Source organism: Microtus oregoni, unplaced genomic scaffold (genome assembly GCF_018167655.1).
Source record: "Microtus oregoni isolate MIOR12 unplaced genomic scaffold, Mior012 000013F_ref0000133, whole genome shotgun sequence".
Taxonomy (NCBI): domain Eukaryota; kingdom Metazoa; phylum Chordata; class Mammalia; order Rodentia; family Cricetidae; genus Microtus; species Microtus oregoni.
The window spans coordinates 20,840,767-20,857,585 of NW_024543072.1; the positions used below are offsets into that span (position 1 = coordinate 20,840,767).

Consider the following 16,819-nt stretch of genomic DNA (forward strand, 5'->3'; position numbering starts at 1 on the left):
GAGTGAAACGGGAAGACAACCAACCCAACAAACATAAAGGTCTTCTATCCTATTGAGAAACACAGGGAACAGGACAGTGAAGGCTGAGAGACAAGGAGGCCAGATGTGACGGCTGCTGGGCTGTTAACCTTGCACACCCTTGCTGACTTACTGGCCTGCAGGAGGGTAGGTCCAGCTTGGCTGCTGTCTTCTAGGAAGCCATGGAGCATCTCTGAAAACCCTTACTCATCTGTCAGGGAGAGAAGAGCCAGGTAAAGGCCACCGGTCTGGAGGAGGACTCTCCACTTTGATGTTCCACTAAGACTAAAGGAGTTTTTGTTTGCGGCTGGGATCTTCATGTTTTAAGTCTGCGAGTTAGAATCCTCCACGGGCATAATAAACATTCTCAAACAATAGGAACATTTGAAATGTTTTCTGCTTGGCCTCGCCATCTCATGGGTACATTGGTAAAAACAGCTTATTCTGTCTAGAATCTCTAGGGCTAAGCCTCTCTTCTTAGTATAGGGCTGAAAAGAAAAAAGATTCATGCAATTGTAGAGTGGAGGAGGGGGCTCGGGAATCATGGGCAGCGCTAGCATTCATTGTGTTCCACTGGTGGCGAGTGCTGTCCACCCTCCCCTTCTGGTCTGGCTTCTTGTCTTTTGTCTTATCCAGTACTTTTCCACGGTGGGGGGGGAAGCTTTCATGGAAGAGGTGCTTAACGCATGTTTCCAGACGACAGAAGGATGTTTCCGACAGAAATCTAAGATGCATTCTGCCCTTTCCTCCAATCAGGAAGAGGGGACCAAGAGCCTAAGTAATGTGTTCAAGACACAAGGCTAGTAGTAAAGATGCGTGTGTGCCTCCAACTCCAGATGTAGTTCTGGCTCCTTCGAAAGGGCAGGCACAGTGATCACACTGGTCCTGTCTAGAAATGCTGGTTCTATCTGGGGAAGGATCAGATAGCTGAAACTATATTATTATTAATTTTTAATGAGACTATTTCTGTGTTATAAAGACTAAGGCCTTTGACATGTCTGTAATACTGGCCCCTTGAGACAAAGACTCATAATCAAAATTTGTACACGCCACATTTTGTGACAAAACTAGACTATATTTCCCAGGCTCCCTTGCAGCAAGATTTGACCATGTGATCAAGTTTCAGCCGATAAATGAAGGAGATTAATGGGCTTTAATGTGTTTTCTTCATTTCCTCCCACTCTTCTTTTGTAGAACAACGTGAAGCCCAAGAACCAGATGGGGATGAAGGAAGGATGCTAAGAAAGCCTCTAAATGATGCTGCCAAGTGTCACCTGCCAACTAGTACAGGTGACACCAGTCTTAATATTAGGAATACCATTCTGCTGCATGAAGTCACTGAGGTTCCAGGAGGGGAGACTTACTTAATGGAGCATTAAACATTATTGTATTAACAGAGGCCAATGGACTGCGTTGCGAAGTGTTTCTGGAATCCAGCTGGAGCTTGAAGGCTCATACTAAGTCACAGTGCAGGATGCTGCTAAGCGGCAACAGCACCCTCCCGTTCACAGTCTTAGGTCCTCACTTGTCATCTAGGAGTATGGACTGCACAGTCTCTAAGTTTCCTTTGTCCTAAGGTGTGCAGAAACCGTGATTCCCTTGCCCCCAGATTCCTAAGAGGCAAGGACTGTCCTCAGCTCTGTTTCTATGCAATACAGTATCTTAGATGCCAGTGTTAAATGGAATTAGATTTCTTTTTGTTAAACACTCAGGAATTTGGTAATGTTATAATGTATGTTAGTGATTTCTCTTTATTATTTTTACTTATGTGTATGTGCCTGTATTAGTTTATGCATACCATGTGACTGCATGTCTCTAGGAATTGGAATTACAGGCAGTTGTGGGTGCTGGGAACTCAACATAGGTTGTTTGTAAGAGTAGTAAGTGCTTTTAACCCCTAAGCCATTTCTCTGACAATTATTTCTTGATCTACTTTCGGGCATGGCATCAAATAGTTGGGACCCTCATGAATATTTTCATCACGCCTTCCTGAGTATGAGGCTTGTTTATATTCATGTATATAGACTGATTTTGATTTTATACTAATACTGAAAGACTTGCCTAAGGGCAATGTGGCAGTAACTGGTATCCTGATAACTTCATCTCAATTTCTTATTTATTTAGGTAAAGAGTATAGGATGCGAATTCCCACATTGAGTTGAGAAATTAGGGCTTTATTTAGTTGAGAATATTCAAAATTTCATTATTCAAATGGGATTTAATTGAGATCTACAAAAGCATTATTGACAGAAACGTCAAGAAAATTTAAAGTTTAGAAAAGCTCAAGGGAAGTGATACAGGGATGTGCGATGGTCTGGCCATGTCCATGCAGAGTCCTGGGCCCCCTGCTCCTTAATAAAGGTGTGGGAAAACTTCCGTCTGTGTCCTGTGGGGGACATAGGTCACTTCATTCAAATATCAAAAAGGAAGATTAATGCTTAAATGTGTCTATGCTTCCTAAAAATAAGTCAATAAATTCTGCTAGGAAATGTTGCTTTTAGATGAAATGTTTAGAAGCCCAGAGTCCAGGGCAGTGCGAAGGGGCTGGGGGAAATAATAAGACTGTAATGTCAGAAAAGCATCAGGAGCCACAGTTTGATACTGTGAAAGTGAAATCAGAGCAGAAATTAGTGACTTTAAAAAACTTCCTACTTATTGCCTACAAGGAGGAGATGTGTAGTTCCCCTGACCACTGCTGGCTGTCACTTTCTGCATGATGTCATTATGTTCTGCTCAGTTTGTACATCCTGGGGGGCACTGAGCACCCAGTAGAGCTCCGAGGTGTGTCCCTGTGATATGACTTGCTTAGGAATCAGTGCCTAAGTGAGGCAGCAATGATAGCAATAGCAGTTTGCCTTAGAAGGTGCTGAAGCAGGGATACAGGTGCATCAAATTTCCTTTTATCTGGACCACTTGCTTCCATCCTGATCATTTATAGCCCCCTAAAAATCATAAAGATTGACTGGGGCACTTTTGGATATCTCTCAATTTTCAGAAGAAGGCTCAATCTGTGCAGAAAATTCTTGCAAGACATCTTGACCAGGGGCTACATTTGAATTATAGGGATAGCTATCAGCATTTAAGCTTCCTTGCCAGACAAGCTTCTTGAAGAAGTATAAGTACCTTCTGCATCTGTTTATGTAACTATAGAACAGGAATGCCGATGCACTTTGCATGAGGGCCTGCCATGGACCGGGCACTTCCTGATGGTTATCCTGCATCCTGCCCCTGTCATGTGGCAGATGGGGGTGAAGAAAGTCATATGAGTCTCACTACCTTACCATAAGCCCGTAGGAAAGCTCAGCAACTTCAGCATTGGGAGTTCTTAAAAGCTCCTCAAATGGATTAAATGTTCAGTCCAAACCAAGTACAAAAGCAAAAATGTAGACTGAGAGACTTGGAGAGAACTCTCAGGGGAGGCCCAGCATCAGGACAGAGATACATCCGCATGCTTCATGCACGGGAACATGGATCTCCAGAGATAAGCCTTGAAAGAAAAACGAAAGTTGATGAACAGGTGCCAGGCACTGCCAGCTGAGTCCAGTGGAAGGTGGGAGAAGGGACAGATGGATATCTGCCTTCCTTGGCAAGGTACCCTTCTTTTCTCACAAAGCACGGCAGGCTACTTCTGGTTGCTGTTTAATGGGTAATCTGAAGTGTAGATGCAGAAATCTTCAGCCATCCTTGAGGCTTCCCTGAGTCTAATGAAAAGCACCATCTTTAAATAGAAGTGCTCACACTTATCTCAAAGAGCCCTTCAGCCTGAGTCTTACCTACTCTCTGGGAGAGAGTCATCTTCACAAGATATAAGCAAGGTACCCAACAGAGTTCATCTGCAAACTCTCCACATGCCATAGCACTGTGTATAAAACTAACTTGAAAATTGTTCAGAGCAAAGATTAGATAGAACTAGAAAGAGCAAGGGAGACGTATACAGTAGATCTGATGGAACGTTACCATGCAAACCCTCTGGGTAAAGAATAGATGGAGATTCTTTGTATTAATCTTGCAACTTAGATAAAGTATAAAACAGGAAAAAGGGCTGGAGAAATGTGTCCGCAGTTGCTGCAGAGTGTTGCTGCTATTCGTTGGAATATTTGAGTTCAGATCCCAGCCTCCAGTGCAGAGAGTATTGCAACTTAAGTTCTAGGGGATCCAATACCTGTTTCTGGACTTCATGGGTACATGCACAAATAATAATAATAATAATAATAATAATCATCATCATCATCACAAGTTCTTTAAAAATATAAAAAGGTCAAATATCCTAACAAAAAGAAGATAATATACTAAATTGCAAAAATATTTGTAGCAGTTTTTCAGAGACTATGAATCATTTTGTTAATATCTAACTCATAATGAAAAGACACCACAACAGAGAAGCTAACCATAGAAGTAAACAACCAACTAAAACTCAAAATGAAGTGGGGTATAGTGTTCATGACCATAACCCTAGTCCTCTGGAGGCTAGGGGAAGAGGATTGTTATTCAAGTGTGAGGATAGCCTATGCTACATAAATACTGGGCTAAGCAGGGCTATTCATCAAGACCTAGTATCAAAAAGGAAAGCAAAACAAAACAAGGAGAAGCGTTTTTGGTCAATAAACATGTGTATAGCCAAACTCATTATCAATAAGAAGGCTGCAGTTTTGAAAAGCTGGGATAAAAGTTTTCCATTGCCTCTCCCCAGACAAATGGATTAACCGCCCTACACCCTTAGAGTTGGAGGCTGAGGTGCTGCATTGCTGAGGGCATCTAATTCCCTCACTAATGTGGCTACAATTTGATTTAAGAAAGATATTCCAAAGATGCCCTCCATCCTCCAAGCCAGTCTTTGCTTCTATTTGGTAGATGTGACCCTCAGGACATAATTAGCGAGGTGCAAAGTCCAGGATGAGGCCAGTCACTGTAAACCGTGTTCTGAATATCCCTCCAACAAAGGCTTGCCCATCATATTTTGCATATCCCCTCCAACAAAGGCTTGTCCCTCTGATATTACCAGTTTGAGAGTTGAGACAACACCCTGGTGTGATGGATAACTGGGCAACCACAGCTAGAATTCTGCTGAAGGATTTATCAGTGACCAGAGAACAAGACACTAACAAGCTACACCCTGTGCACATTGGCTATCTTTGAGGAATGTCCTTATTTTGGGGTCTATAACCCTCACCATCAGTAACCTTCACCAGGAAGAACACTCATGCCATGTGCAGAGTAGCCGCTACCGTAATTCTGAGAGACTGTTCCAACGACTCTTATGCAGCAGCTAACAAGCGCCCAAGACAGACAATCGTCAGTAGACATGGGCCTTCCTTTACAGAAATGCGACTGTGAGCATCAGTGTCAAAAATAAACAGTACGTTCTGACAGGTGAAAGGAGAACGAGGGACCAGCGAGTCCCACGTTTTCCTACATAAGGAATACAATTGCGATGGCTTATTTTGTTTTTAAATTATCTCTTTTAGTTTTTGAGATTAACATATCATTTTCCTTTTCCCTTTCTGCCCTCCAAACACCCCCATATACCACTCCTTGCTCTTTTTCATATTCATGACTTTTCCCCCATAAATTGCAGTTACACACACATATGCATTATATATTAATTCATAAGTACAACCTGCTCAGTCTGTATAATGTTAATTGTATTTATGTTTTTAGGACTGGCCATTTGATATTGGATAACCAATTGATGTGCTCTTTGTAATTGGACTTAAAACCTGCCCAACAAGAGAGAAACCATGCCTGGTACTGGAAACCTAGCCAATGAGCCAGGGCTAGTGAGGTCATAGATCTTGGAGGAGAATCTACAACCATCATTTTACTAAACCAGCATGATCCCTAACTATATTCTAAAGATGTGTCCTATACCCACAGATAAATGCAGTTATCACCACTAATTAAGGGATCTTGTCTTTGCCACAGACTGAGCCTGGTACAGAAAAGCCACAACCAATCAAAATGCAGAGTTGTGGAGCCCAGTCCCAATGTCTACAACACATCTCCCATACCTAAGGCTTGGGGATCGTTGTGGAAGAAGGGGGGGCAAAAAGATTCTAGGGAACGTTGTAAAAGCCAGAGGGACAGGGACTTTGCAGTGAGTATGAGTCCCTAGGAATATCTCTACCTTGTAAAGGCTCAGCAGCGTGAACACCCAAACAGGAGCTGAACAAGGATAAGGAGAGATTTGCAGATGGGATGTGATGGGTGGTGGGGACCCGGGAGACTTCAACCCTATGCAAGGACTAGAGGCAACTATGGAATGCTGGGAGCAGAGAAATAGTCTTTCCCACTGAGGGTTTTCATCTTCAACTTGACCCAACATAGTCACTTGGGAGTGAATCTTACTGAGTTCTCTAGAATAGCTTGGCCTGCATGTACACGGATGAAGGATTTTCTTACTTGGATTACCGAGACGGGCAGACTCAGGCTGAGTGTAGGTAGCACCGTGCTCATGGCCTGGGCTCTGGGACTGAATGAAGAGGAGAGAGATCTGGCTGCATTTCTTCCCTCTGCTCTTGATGATGATGAATATGGTCTGAGCAGCCCTCTCAAGTCCTGCCGTGGTGACTTCCCAGCTGGGATGGACTCGAACCAGGGAATGTGAGCTAGTACAAATCTGCTCTCCCCTAAAGAGCTTTCTTAGGATATTTTATCACAGCAATAGAAAACAAAACTAAGATGGTATTTGGAGAGACTGAGTGATTGCCTTAGGCAACATCCTTGGCAGATAAATAACTTACACAAATAAGGAGGAAAGACAAGGATCACAATGGGAAAATGGATAATAAGTATGAAGGGAATGTTTTATGTGCGTGACCAATAAACATGTAGAAAAATGCTTAACTCTGGGAGTAATTAAAAGTGCAACTACATCTATCTCATTCTTAACGAACAATTTTACACAGAGGGAAACATTAAGGACAACCCCAAAGTTCAGGGTATCACTGCAACACCCTATACTGGGACATGCATTCATAATGATCCTTAAAGGGAAACAGATGGACAGAGACACAAAAGAAGCTAACGAGGTAGAAGGAATAAGCAGCCAAAGAGGTGCAGGTGAAATAAAGAAACCAGGAATATTCTGTTTCTCCCCCCAGGGCTGGTAGCAGTGTGGCTTACATCCCAGGGTCCAGGGACTCTGCTAACTGTAGTAGGTGGCTTACATCCCAGGGTCCAAGGACTCTGCTAACTGTAGTAGGTGGCTTTACATCCCAGGGTCCAGGAACTCTGCTAACTGTAGCAGTGTGGTTTACATCCCAGGGTCCAGAGATGCTCTGCTAACTGTAGTAGGTGGCTTACATCACGGGGCCCAGGGACACTCTGCTAACTGTAGCAGTGTGGCTTACATCCCAGGGTCCAGGGACTCTACTAAATGTCCATCCTATCTCAAAACAAGGCTGTGTGCAAATGCTATAAATCCCTGCTGCTTTGGTTTCAGGAGCGGTCAGTGGAGTCTGAGTTCTTGGTTTCTTTGCCAAAAGCCTTTCCCTTTGCTGCTAACAATGTTAAAAGTATTCACATCTTTGAGTTGATGCTTCTGTGCTGTGAGTTGGGGTTTTACTCCAAATAGAGCTCATTACAGTGTCATAAATGTCTGAAGAACTCTCTTAGACTACCTGGAATTAGAGCTTAAGGCCCAACCGGTAAAATATCTCAGGAAGGCACTTTCTTACCTTCTTCTTTAAGGATCAGCTTTGTTCAGTGAGTGGTGTCATATAGTCCCAATTTCAAATTAGGTAAGGCAAAGAGATGAAGTTTGGGCAATACTCATGTCCAATAGCTGTTAGTAACCCCAGAAAATAAAGATGTTTCCACTCAAGTCCATCCAAAAGACAACCATTCACAAGCTTTGTTGATGGACGAGCCTCTGCACCCAATACATGCCTCTGTTGTGTGAAATGCTGGCTTGTTGTTAGGAAAACAGGTTCAGCGCTCCTAAATGTACTCCTGTAAAGCCAGCTGTTTTCTCCTAAGGGTTAGTTGATGTTCTGTAGCACTTAATAGTAGTGCTACCTGTTATGTTTTCTGAAGAGAAAGAATGCAAACTTGGCTTTTCAATTATGCACTAGAGTAAGCATTTGGCGCCAATGGCTTTCATGTGGTCTGCCTTAGGTTAAAATAATAAAATAACTGGAGCCTGCAGTGAAGGAGAGAGGAAAAACGAACAGCTTTATTTCACACACAAATGAAAGCCTCTAATGTGATGATTTTTTTTTTATCTGAGCTGCTCCCAGCCCCCCAGTCTATCTATGGAGTCGGCTCTTCTGCAAATCCAGCTGCCTGAGTGTCTATAGAAAACACATGCCAGAAACGAGAGCCCTCTATCCCACTAGGAGCTAGTGCCCTAGCTCAGGCACTCAGCTTCAGGGTTCTGCTTAACATTAGGGTGAGCTGGAGCTAGGGGAACCCCAGGCTTATGGGGATGCTAAATAAAACACCAATAAAGATAGCCATGGCCAAAGCTGGTCTTCTGCCTGCTTCGTAGATTGAGTTTCACTACAAGACAGTCAAGCCTACTTGGTAATGGACAGTCTATGGTTCTTCATGTTGTAATGGCTGGATGAGGGTCCTGTGATACTGTATGGACTATGGAGGTAGAATATCTCCTCACTGCCTTCCAGAGCCAGAGATCAGATGAGTCTGCAATCAATCATTATTTAATCAATCAATCACTATCACCAACCAATCATTGCCTATTTCCGTTCTAGATCATCTTACTGTCCATATTCATATTAAATATTGCCATTCCTCTGTCTCAAGAGTGTACGTTCTCTGGAGTTGCTACCTTTGGAAGCATTTTCAGGGGCAAATTGTCATGGAGTACTGAGCCACCACTGTGAACTGAGGGCATTCTGACAGTCTCCAATAGGAATAGTTTCTCTGTTTGCAGTGTCATGGCCAGCTGTCTGTGTGCTTTCACATATATGTGATGTGAGAGGTCCTTCTGCATATGTGTGGCTTTTACTGGATAATAAATAAAGCTGTTTTGGCCAATGGTTTAGCAGAGTTAAGCCAGGTGGGGAAATCCAAACAGGGGCAGAGAGAGAGAGAGAGAGAGAGAGAGAGAGAGAGAGAATATAGTCAGGAAGATGCTATGTATCTGCTGAAAGAGAAAGACACTAGAACCTTTCCAGTAAGCCACAGCCTCATGACCATACACAGATTAACAGAAATGGGTTAATTTAAGATGTAAGAGATAGCTAGTAATATGCCCAGGCTATTGGTCAAACAGCATTATAATTAATATAGTTTCTGTGTGATTATTCGGGTCTGGGCAGCAGGGAAATGAACTAGCAGCCTCCATTTGCATACATGTAGGTACAAAGACTAACACTGTCACTCTAGCTGGCTAGGGCTGCCTTTCAGACCCTCGGGAACATGGGGACTATGACTAGGGTGGAGTCACGCTGATTTCCCACTGTATGAGCAGGTTTTCTACATGGAAGAAGTTGGCGAGACTTGAGTGAAGAAGAATCTGGCCATATTGGCAATGGAGCAGAAGTAGAAGTTGTGTTTTCTAAAGCGAAGTAAGACAGGGAGAGGATGTATGATTCTGAGGGCCTTGTTTCTTACAGGTGCAAGCCATTCTGGTTTGCTCAGGTACTCTATTTGGGCAGATCAAGAGTTCAAGTCTTGGTGGGTAGGAAGCCGAGGTGTGATGTCATGGAGATAATGTTTCTGATCATTGGGAGTTTAATGATTTCTAGTTACTTTGGGTTCTCAGGCATATTAGAGAATGGGTTCTCAAAGAAGTTGCTTGTGCATTTGGTTCATTCTAGGGTGGGGAAGTAGCATGAACAAATATTCGAAGTCAGGTTGTTTCACGATGTGCAGAGGAGTATGAGCATCCTTCTTGCGGCTATGGCAACCAAGAGCCCAGGGACTGATTTAGTGTTAAGTTGGAAGGTGGAGAGATGGTGTCATACTCTCATGGGTTTATTCCAGTCAGCAGACACATTTTGGTTCATGAATCTTTGCTCTAAGTTAGCTATTAATTATTAATTAACTAAGTTAACCTAGGTTAACTATCAATATTTAAAAATTTAGATATCTGATTAAAAAACATCTAGTTTTCCAACATTGCTTGAAAATCTCTGGCTTCTCAATGCCTTCTTTCAGTCATTTTATAATTGAGGGTGGTTTGCTTTGGAGTGAACGGAGTACTTTGGGTCAGCTTCTCCCTGACCTTCTCAGCCTTTGGTGATGTCTGACTGGCCCCCGGGGCCTTCATACACATAGGCAACTCATGCAATGGTGGTGGCCTGTTGCCGCTTTGGTGACTGTTCTGGCTCTCTCTGACCTTGTAAGCTCACTCCTGCCCTACGTGATCTCATCACGTTCCATTCCAATTCACTGCTGTTGGGACAGGCAGCCCACCCTGGGGATACACTGACATGTAGTCACTAAGGCTGCAGAACCATTTTTTATATGAATCTGGAAGACTTTGAAGAGTAATGTACTCAGTGCACAGGGGTGATCTCAGGAGGGCCAAACACTGGCCTTTCACTGAAACTATCACCTCTCTTCAGCCACCCTCTTGGGAATGACATCATTTCTGACATGTTTTTAGGGACATTTCCAGAGAAAGTCATATTATTTAATGGCTTGGAAATAATCGCTGCTAAGATTCTCAGGTCGGGCTGTAGGAGTTCTGTACTTCAGTTTAGGTGATACATAAAAGAAGATGTGCAATGAAAATCAAGAAAGGATGCGTAGATACCTGTCATACTGTTAGGAGTCATAGGTTAGTCGTCATGCTGGGTCCTCTTCTGCACTGGCATTTCCTACAAAGAGACAAAATAATACAGATTACAATCTGCACTTGACTTTCTATTGAGACAGGGTCTTACTATGCAGCACTGGCTGGTCTGAAAGTTCCTGGAACAAGGCTGGCTTCAAACTCATAGAAATCCCACTGCCTCTGGCTCCTGAGTGGCAAGATTTGACTTATTTATTAAATATATTTCATTCTTTGACAATTTCCACACACACCAAACAGATATCCCTTCCCTCTTCATGTCTTCTCCCTTTTTATCTTTATTTTTTGAAATTCAGTAAGTCCAACCAGTGCCCCCTACTGGCATGTTGACTGGTCTTGTCGGCTTGATCGTGTGTGGGTAGCTGCAGTGAGTCCACGAGCTCAGAAGCCAACACGTCACAGCCTCCTCCCATCCCCCAGCTTTTACATTCTTCCTGCCACCATCTGCCTTAATTTGTTGTTATTGTTCCAAACAATGCTATGTTCACTAATGAACTTGAGGCAAGATTGCTCACCCTAACTTGGAACTGGGGGCGGCGGTGGGGTTAGAAGCAGAAAGGGTTATATGGCACACACAGGTAGCAAAACTATTTCCATCTCTGGCTTCATTCTATAATTAGGCTTTTAAAACAGTATTTTTTTAAGGGCACTTGTTCACTGTTCTTTAGTTTGTTTGTAAGAGAGCTGCCAGACTCCAGACAGGCTATTTTCCTATGACTAAGATGTTCAAGCATCTCCAAGCTCTCACGGTGCAGGCTGCAAAGCAGCAGCTTCAGCCTTGAGGGTGCCTTGAATAAGACTCCCAGATGATTCACGTCTTAGACATCTTGCTCCTAAGAACGGACTCCTTCACCTGCCCACTTACGACCTCCCCTCTTGTCAGAGCTCCTTTCTGCCTTTCACCAATGCATCTGTGAAGTCCGCGAGCGAAGGAAAGACTGAAACTCAGACTGGAGGGGGAGGAGGCCCAGTGGGGTCCATGACAGACATACACACGCTGAGAGAAACGCACTTCAGGACACATACAAGTAGCTGGTACCCACAGATTCGAGCGCTTCAGTATATTGCTGCGGCTATTTTATGGGAGGGGTTCTGTGACCAGGATGGCAGAAGCATGAGTCTCTAAATGGGACTGAAACCCAGTATGTGCGCTCAAGGGCCAGCACTGCTGTGGACCAGCCGTGGGGTCCTGAGAAGCAATTTCTGAGCACTGGAATTCCCACTCCTTCAATGCAAAATGAGGAAAGGGGCACAGGCTTCGCTATGTCATAGGCTGCTGCTAAGGCTTCCAGGACTAAGGGGATCTGGGTGCTGATATGCAGCCTTTGGACAAGGAGCCATGGGCTTGAGTAGGACAGGAGGAAGCCGGTGGGCAAAGAAGAACATGAGTTATGTTCTCACTACTGCTCTACATAGCCACTCAGTCTTTGACTCTATACCTGTGTGGTGGCCACGGTTTCTTGTCTTTATCATGGTTCCTGTCACACCCAAGAGAAATTATAGGTTCACACAGCTACCTTTCCTATTAGCTGCAAACTCTTCTGGCACAACCTGCTACTCTCCTTTTTTTTTTGGTTTATCTCCTTCATCAAGAAGAGTATTGGACACAATCTTATGTTGAATAATGGCTACAACAAAGTGCAGCCTCTATGACACACACGGGGCATGCCCCATGAACTGGCCACCTGACAGAAAAGACGAGAAGTAGCTACTAGCCAATGCATTCTCACAGCTGATCAGCCGATCACCTTCAAAGTCCCCAGCCACCTTCAGCCCCAGCCCCAGTCACGTGTTCAGCTTCTTAGAGGGAGGTGAATCAGGCTTGGAGATGTTGGCTGTGGGACCATGGGTTGTGTCTGAAGTCCAATGGACTCTGTTGCTTTTTTTAGCTTTGCTATTATCCCCCTCCCGGCCCTGGAACTTGCCATGTTTTCCCACCACATGACTGGAATGCTCTAGAGGGCGATGAGGCTTATGGATTCAGAGGGGAACGAGGTTTGTAGTTCAGATGAGTAACTAACTAAAGTGTCCCACCTTGGCCATGCTTGTTCATGGCCTGAAGGGCGATAAGATGTCTCCTCTGGACATTTGAAAAAACAGAAAGGAAAGGGAAAATAAAGGGGGGGGGGAAGGGAGAAGGAAGAAAGGAGGGGAGGAGGGAGGCATGAGGAGAGAGAGAGAAAGAGAGAGAATTTCCTTTCAAGAAGAAGGTAAAGCTGCAACCGTTTGAGACCAGAGCAAGGGAAGAGAACAGCCCCAACGTCCCAAGCAGCATACCTGGTTTCAGTCTTCCTCAAGGCCCATCCCTATCCCCTCCCGGCCACTCAACTCTTATTTGGTGACCTTTGGCAAACACACCCTCTTTCCCTTGAGCTGATTCAATCACAGTTGTCACCTGACTGACAGCTCCCGGCTTCATACACAACAATAACGCCAGTGTGGTGTAACAGACCATTTTCCTATATCTCTCCGTCCTCGAGCCATAAATCCCCAGCTGCGCGTTTTCAACACCAACAACTTAAAAGTTTCTTTATCGTCAAAATCCTGACCGAATGGGCATATGCACTACAGGAATAAATGCAATCTGTGAGGCTGGAGTGACTTGGAGAAGGGAAACAGTTTGTCTTATCGGCCTTCCAAAGGTCAGCACCGTAAGCCTCCGCATTAACTTTCCAGGCTGCTGTGACTCGGTACTCTTTCCTTCAGTGACAGTGAGGCTTTGGACCACATTGTCAGCGATCCTGTGCCATGGTGGTAGCATTGGATGGCATTACTATCACCCTACTGCTAATGGTGTGTCGAGAAACCATTATTCTAGCACTTGAGTAGTACGTGGCATGGGGCATTGTTACCATGGCCCTTCAGTGAGGTCTAGATTTATTTTCCCCAGTGTGTGTGTGTGTGTGTGTGTGTGTGTGTGTGTGTGTGTGTAGGCCTGAGGTTGGTAGGGAATAACGTTTGATTATTCTTCCATGCTATTCATCGAGACAGAGGCTCTCAATCAACCCCAAAGCTCACTCGAATTGCTAGCCTTGCTAACCTGTTCAGGAATCCCGTCTCTGCCCTTTGAGGCTGCCATTACAGGCAGGCCGCCATCACCATCTGGCATCTACTTGGCTACTGGAGATCTGAACTCACGCCCTTCTGCTTGTGCAGTGAGTGCTTAACCACTGGGCCATCTCCCCAGCTCAGGGCTCTAGGATTTTAAGGGTGACTCCAGCAACGTGTCTGACAACCTGTCAGGTATCACTTGTTCCTGGACCTCAGTTTCACCTATCCCACAATACCCTGGGGGGAGAGTTCTTCCCCAGAGCTGTGCAGTGGCCTGGGGCTCAGATGTATGTGTGTGTGTGTGTGTGTGTGTGTGTGTGTGTGTGTATTACATAAATAAATATATATATTTCAGAGTCTTGCTTTGTAGTTCAGCATTAGGCTTCAACTTGCCATCCTCCTGCCTCAGCCTCCTGAATGCTTAGCATTACAAGTGTGCACCACCATGCCTGGACACGGGCTAAGAATTTTCACTTGGATCTATTGACGGTTCATTTGCAAAGAGACAAAAGTCCTTCAGAAGCCTCAAGAGCTCAGCCCCAGTGAGGGAGCAGTTCTATGTCGTTCTGTATCCTTGGTGGGTGCCACTGAACTGGGACATGGTTCTGCTGCAGCCACCATCCATCATTTGTCCTTGATGGCAGCTGATACCAGCACATTTAGGCTACACAGGTTTCGTTCAATGACAACACTCAGACAGAAGACAGTTACAGTCCTGCACTGGGAAGGACAAGGAGGCTCAGCCCCACAGGGAGCAGAGGGCTCTCAAAGGGCAAAGCTTTCAGTTTTCTGCTTCTCCTTCAAGACGGGAGAGGACCTTAGTCATCAGAGAAATGCAAATCAAAACAACTCTGAGATTCCATCTTATACCTGTAAGAATGGCCAAGATCAAAATCACTGATGACAACGTATGCTGGAGAGGTTGTGGGGAAATGGGAACACTTCTGCATTGCTGGTGGGAATTCAAGCTGGTACAACCCCTTTGGATGTCAGTGTGGTGATTTCTCAGAAAATTAGGAAACAGCCTTCTTCAAGACCCAGTAATACCACATTTGGGTAAATATCCAAAGGATGCTCAATCGTGCCACAAGGACATGTGCTCATCTATGTTCATAGCAACTTTTTTTTGTCATAGCCAGAAGCTGGAAACAACCTAAAAGCCCCTCGACTGAAGAATGGATAGGAAAATGTGGTACATTTACACAATGGAGTACTACACAGCAGAAAAAAATGATATTTTGAATTTTGCAGGCAAATGGATAGAGCTAGAAAACATTGTTTTGAGTGAGGTAACCCAGACACAGAAAGACAATTATCACATGTACTCACTCATTGGTGGTTCTTAAACATAAAGCAAAGAAAGCCAGCCTACAAACCACAATCCCAGAGAACTTAGACAACAATGAGAACACTAAGAGAGACTTACATAGATCTAATCTACATGGGAAGTAGAAAGTAGAAAAAGACAAGATCTCCTGAGTAAATTGGGAGCATGGGGACCTTGGGAGAGGGTGGAAGGGAAGGGGAGAGGAGCAGAGGGGAGGGGAGCAGAGAAAAATGTAGAGCTCAATAAAAATAATTAAAAAAAAGAAAAAAGAAGAGAAAGTAACAGAGTCTGTGGCTGCAACAAAGCTTCCTTTGCTGTGGCTAACTGTTGGTCACAAGAAAGGGCAGATGTCAAAGTAGCCTTATGTAGCTTAGGCTGGGCTGGAACTTGTGGTCCTCTTGCCTCTGCCTCCTGAGTGCTAAGATCACAAGCCTGTGCCACTATGTCCAAGCATCTCATCCTAGGGCTCACTTGGAGTGTGTGTGGTGCTCTCCCACGGAGCAAGAAGCCCCGCCCTCACTAATCTCCACTCTAACATGCGTCTATGTCAACACTGCCTCCTTCCTTTCTGTTATCTTCCCCTTGTTTTCCTGCTCCCTCCAGGCAGTGCCACCATGGCCTGTGGGAAAGAGAATGGATCCTGCCACTCCTAGCAGAGACAGGGCGACTTAAGAGTCAGGACGCACAAGTGTATGATGGGATAATGTGGTCCACTTTGCCAGTTATTAGGAAACGTGCCCGTGATGCATGGGGCATCTCCCTTCTCAGAGTGGAGGACTAGGGGACAGTCTGACAGAAAATCCTATCTGCTTCGGGAACTAGGTCAACCTGGGCAGGAGTGCAACTCTTGGGGTCAGAGCAAACAAAGAAGGCAGTTACTCTAAGGTCACCTGCTACATAAAAAGCATCCATCGTCACACACAGTGAGGCATGGGACCCTTACTCAAATAATACAGGGATAGAGAAATCAGGGACCAGTTAAAGTTTTGGAGGACAATTTGGGAGGGACAAACTTAGCATCCGGGGTGCTCATGGTGCGCTGTCCTTCCAGAGGTTTTTCTCTACAGGTGGACACCTATCTCTGACTTCTAAACACCTAGAGCCAGGCTCCTCAGGGAGCAGAGAGGCGGGCTGGCTACTCACTCAGCGAGAGCAGGGCCAGTCACCTGCCGCTAGTGAGATGTAGGCGAGAACTTCCTCTACTGCCACCTAGTGATCAGCAGGGCACCTTTTCCTTGCCTCGCCAAGAAAAAGTCGAATAAAAGGTGTGTGCGTGGGCACGTGTGTGTGTGTGTGTGTGTGTGTGTGTGTGTGTGTGTGTGTAGGGGGGAGGGCAGAGGGTGGCGGTCTGGGAGCACATTCATCACGTTAGGAGAATTAAATAACTCCAGAGGAATGAACGTACCACGCAGCACTGCCAGATGCCTGAGAGTATGCTTGAGGTTAGGTGACTCACCCAGACGCATGCCTGAAAAACAACAAACAAGGCGGAAAACAAGGGGCTTGTGCAGACGCACGCGCTTTACTATCGATTTCTGAAAAGCGTTTGGCGGCGAAGAAGATAACTACACAGAGCCCCATTCCTGACAGCTCTGGACAGCTTTGGAAAAACAGACAGGAGTGCTCTCCAGTTACATAATCTGCAGCAAACAAATACGTAC

General features: G+C 44.9%; 1 protein-coding gene across 7 annotated transcripts in view; it reads right to left on the reverse strand.

The window, feature by feature from the left end:
* Thrb (thyroid hormone receptor beta) overlaps positions 1 to 16,819 on the reverse strand; it is a 332,075-nt gene that overhangs the window by 79,682 nt on the left and 235,574 nt on the right. For all 7 annotated transcript variants that reach the window (XM_041662563.1, XM_041662565.1, XM_041662566.1 and 4 more), the window contains one exon: positions 10,742 to 10,805. In XM_041662563.1, coding sequence (XP_041518497.1) covers positions 10,742 to 10,763 — 22 coding nt within the window. In that variant the 5' untranslated portion in view covers positions 10,764 to 10,805. The remainder of the gene's footprint in view (positions 1 to 10,741; positions 10,806 to 16,819) is intronic.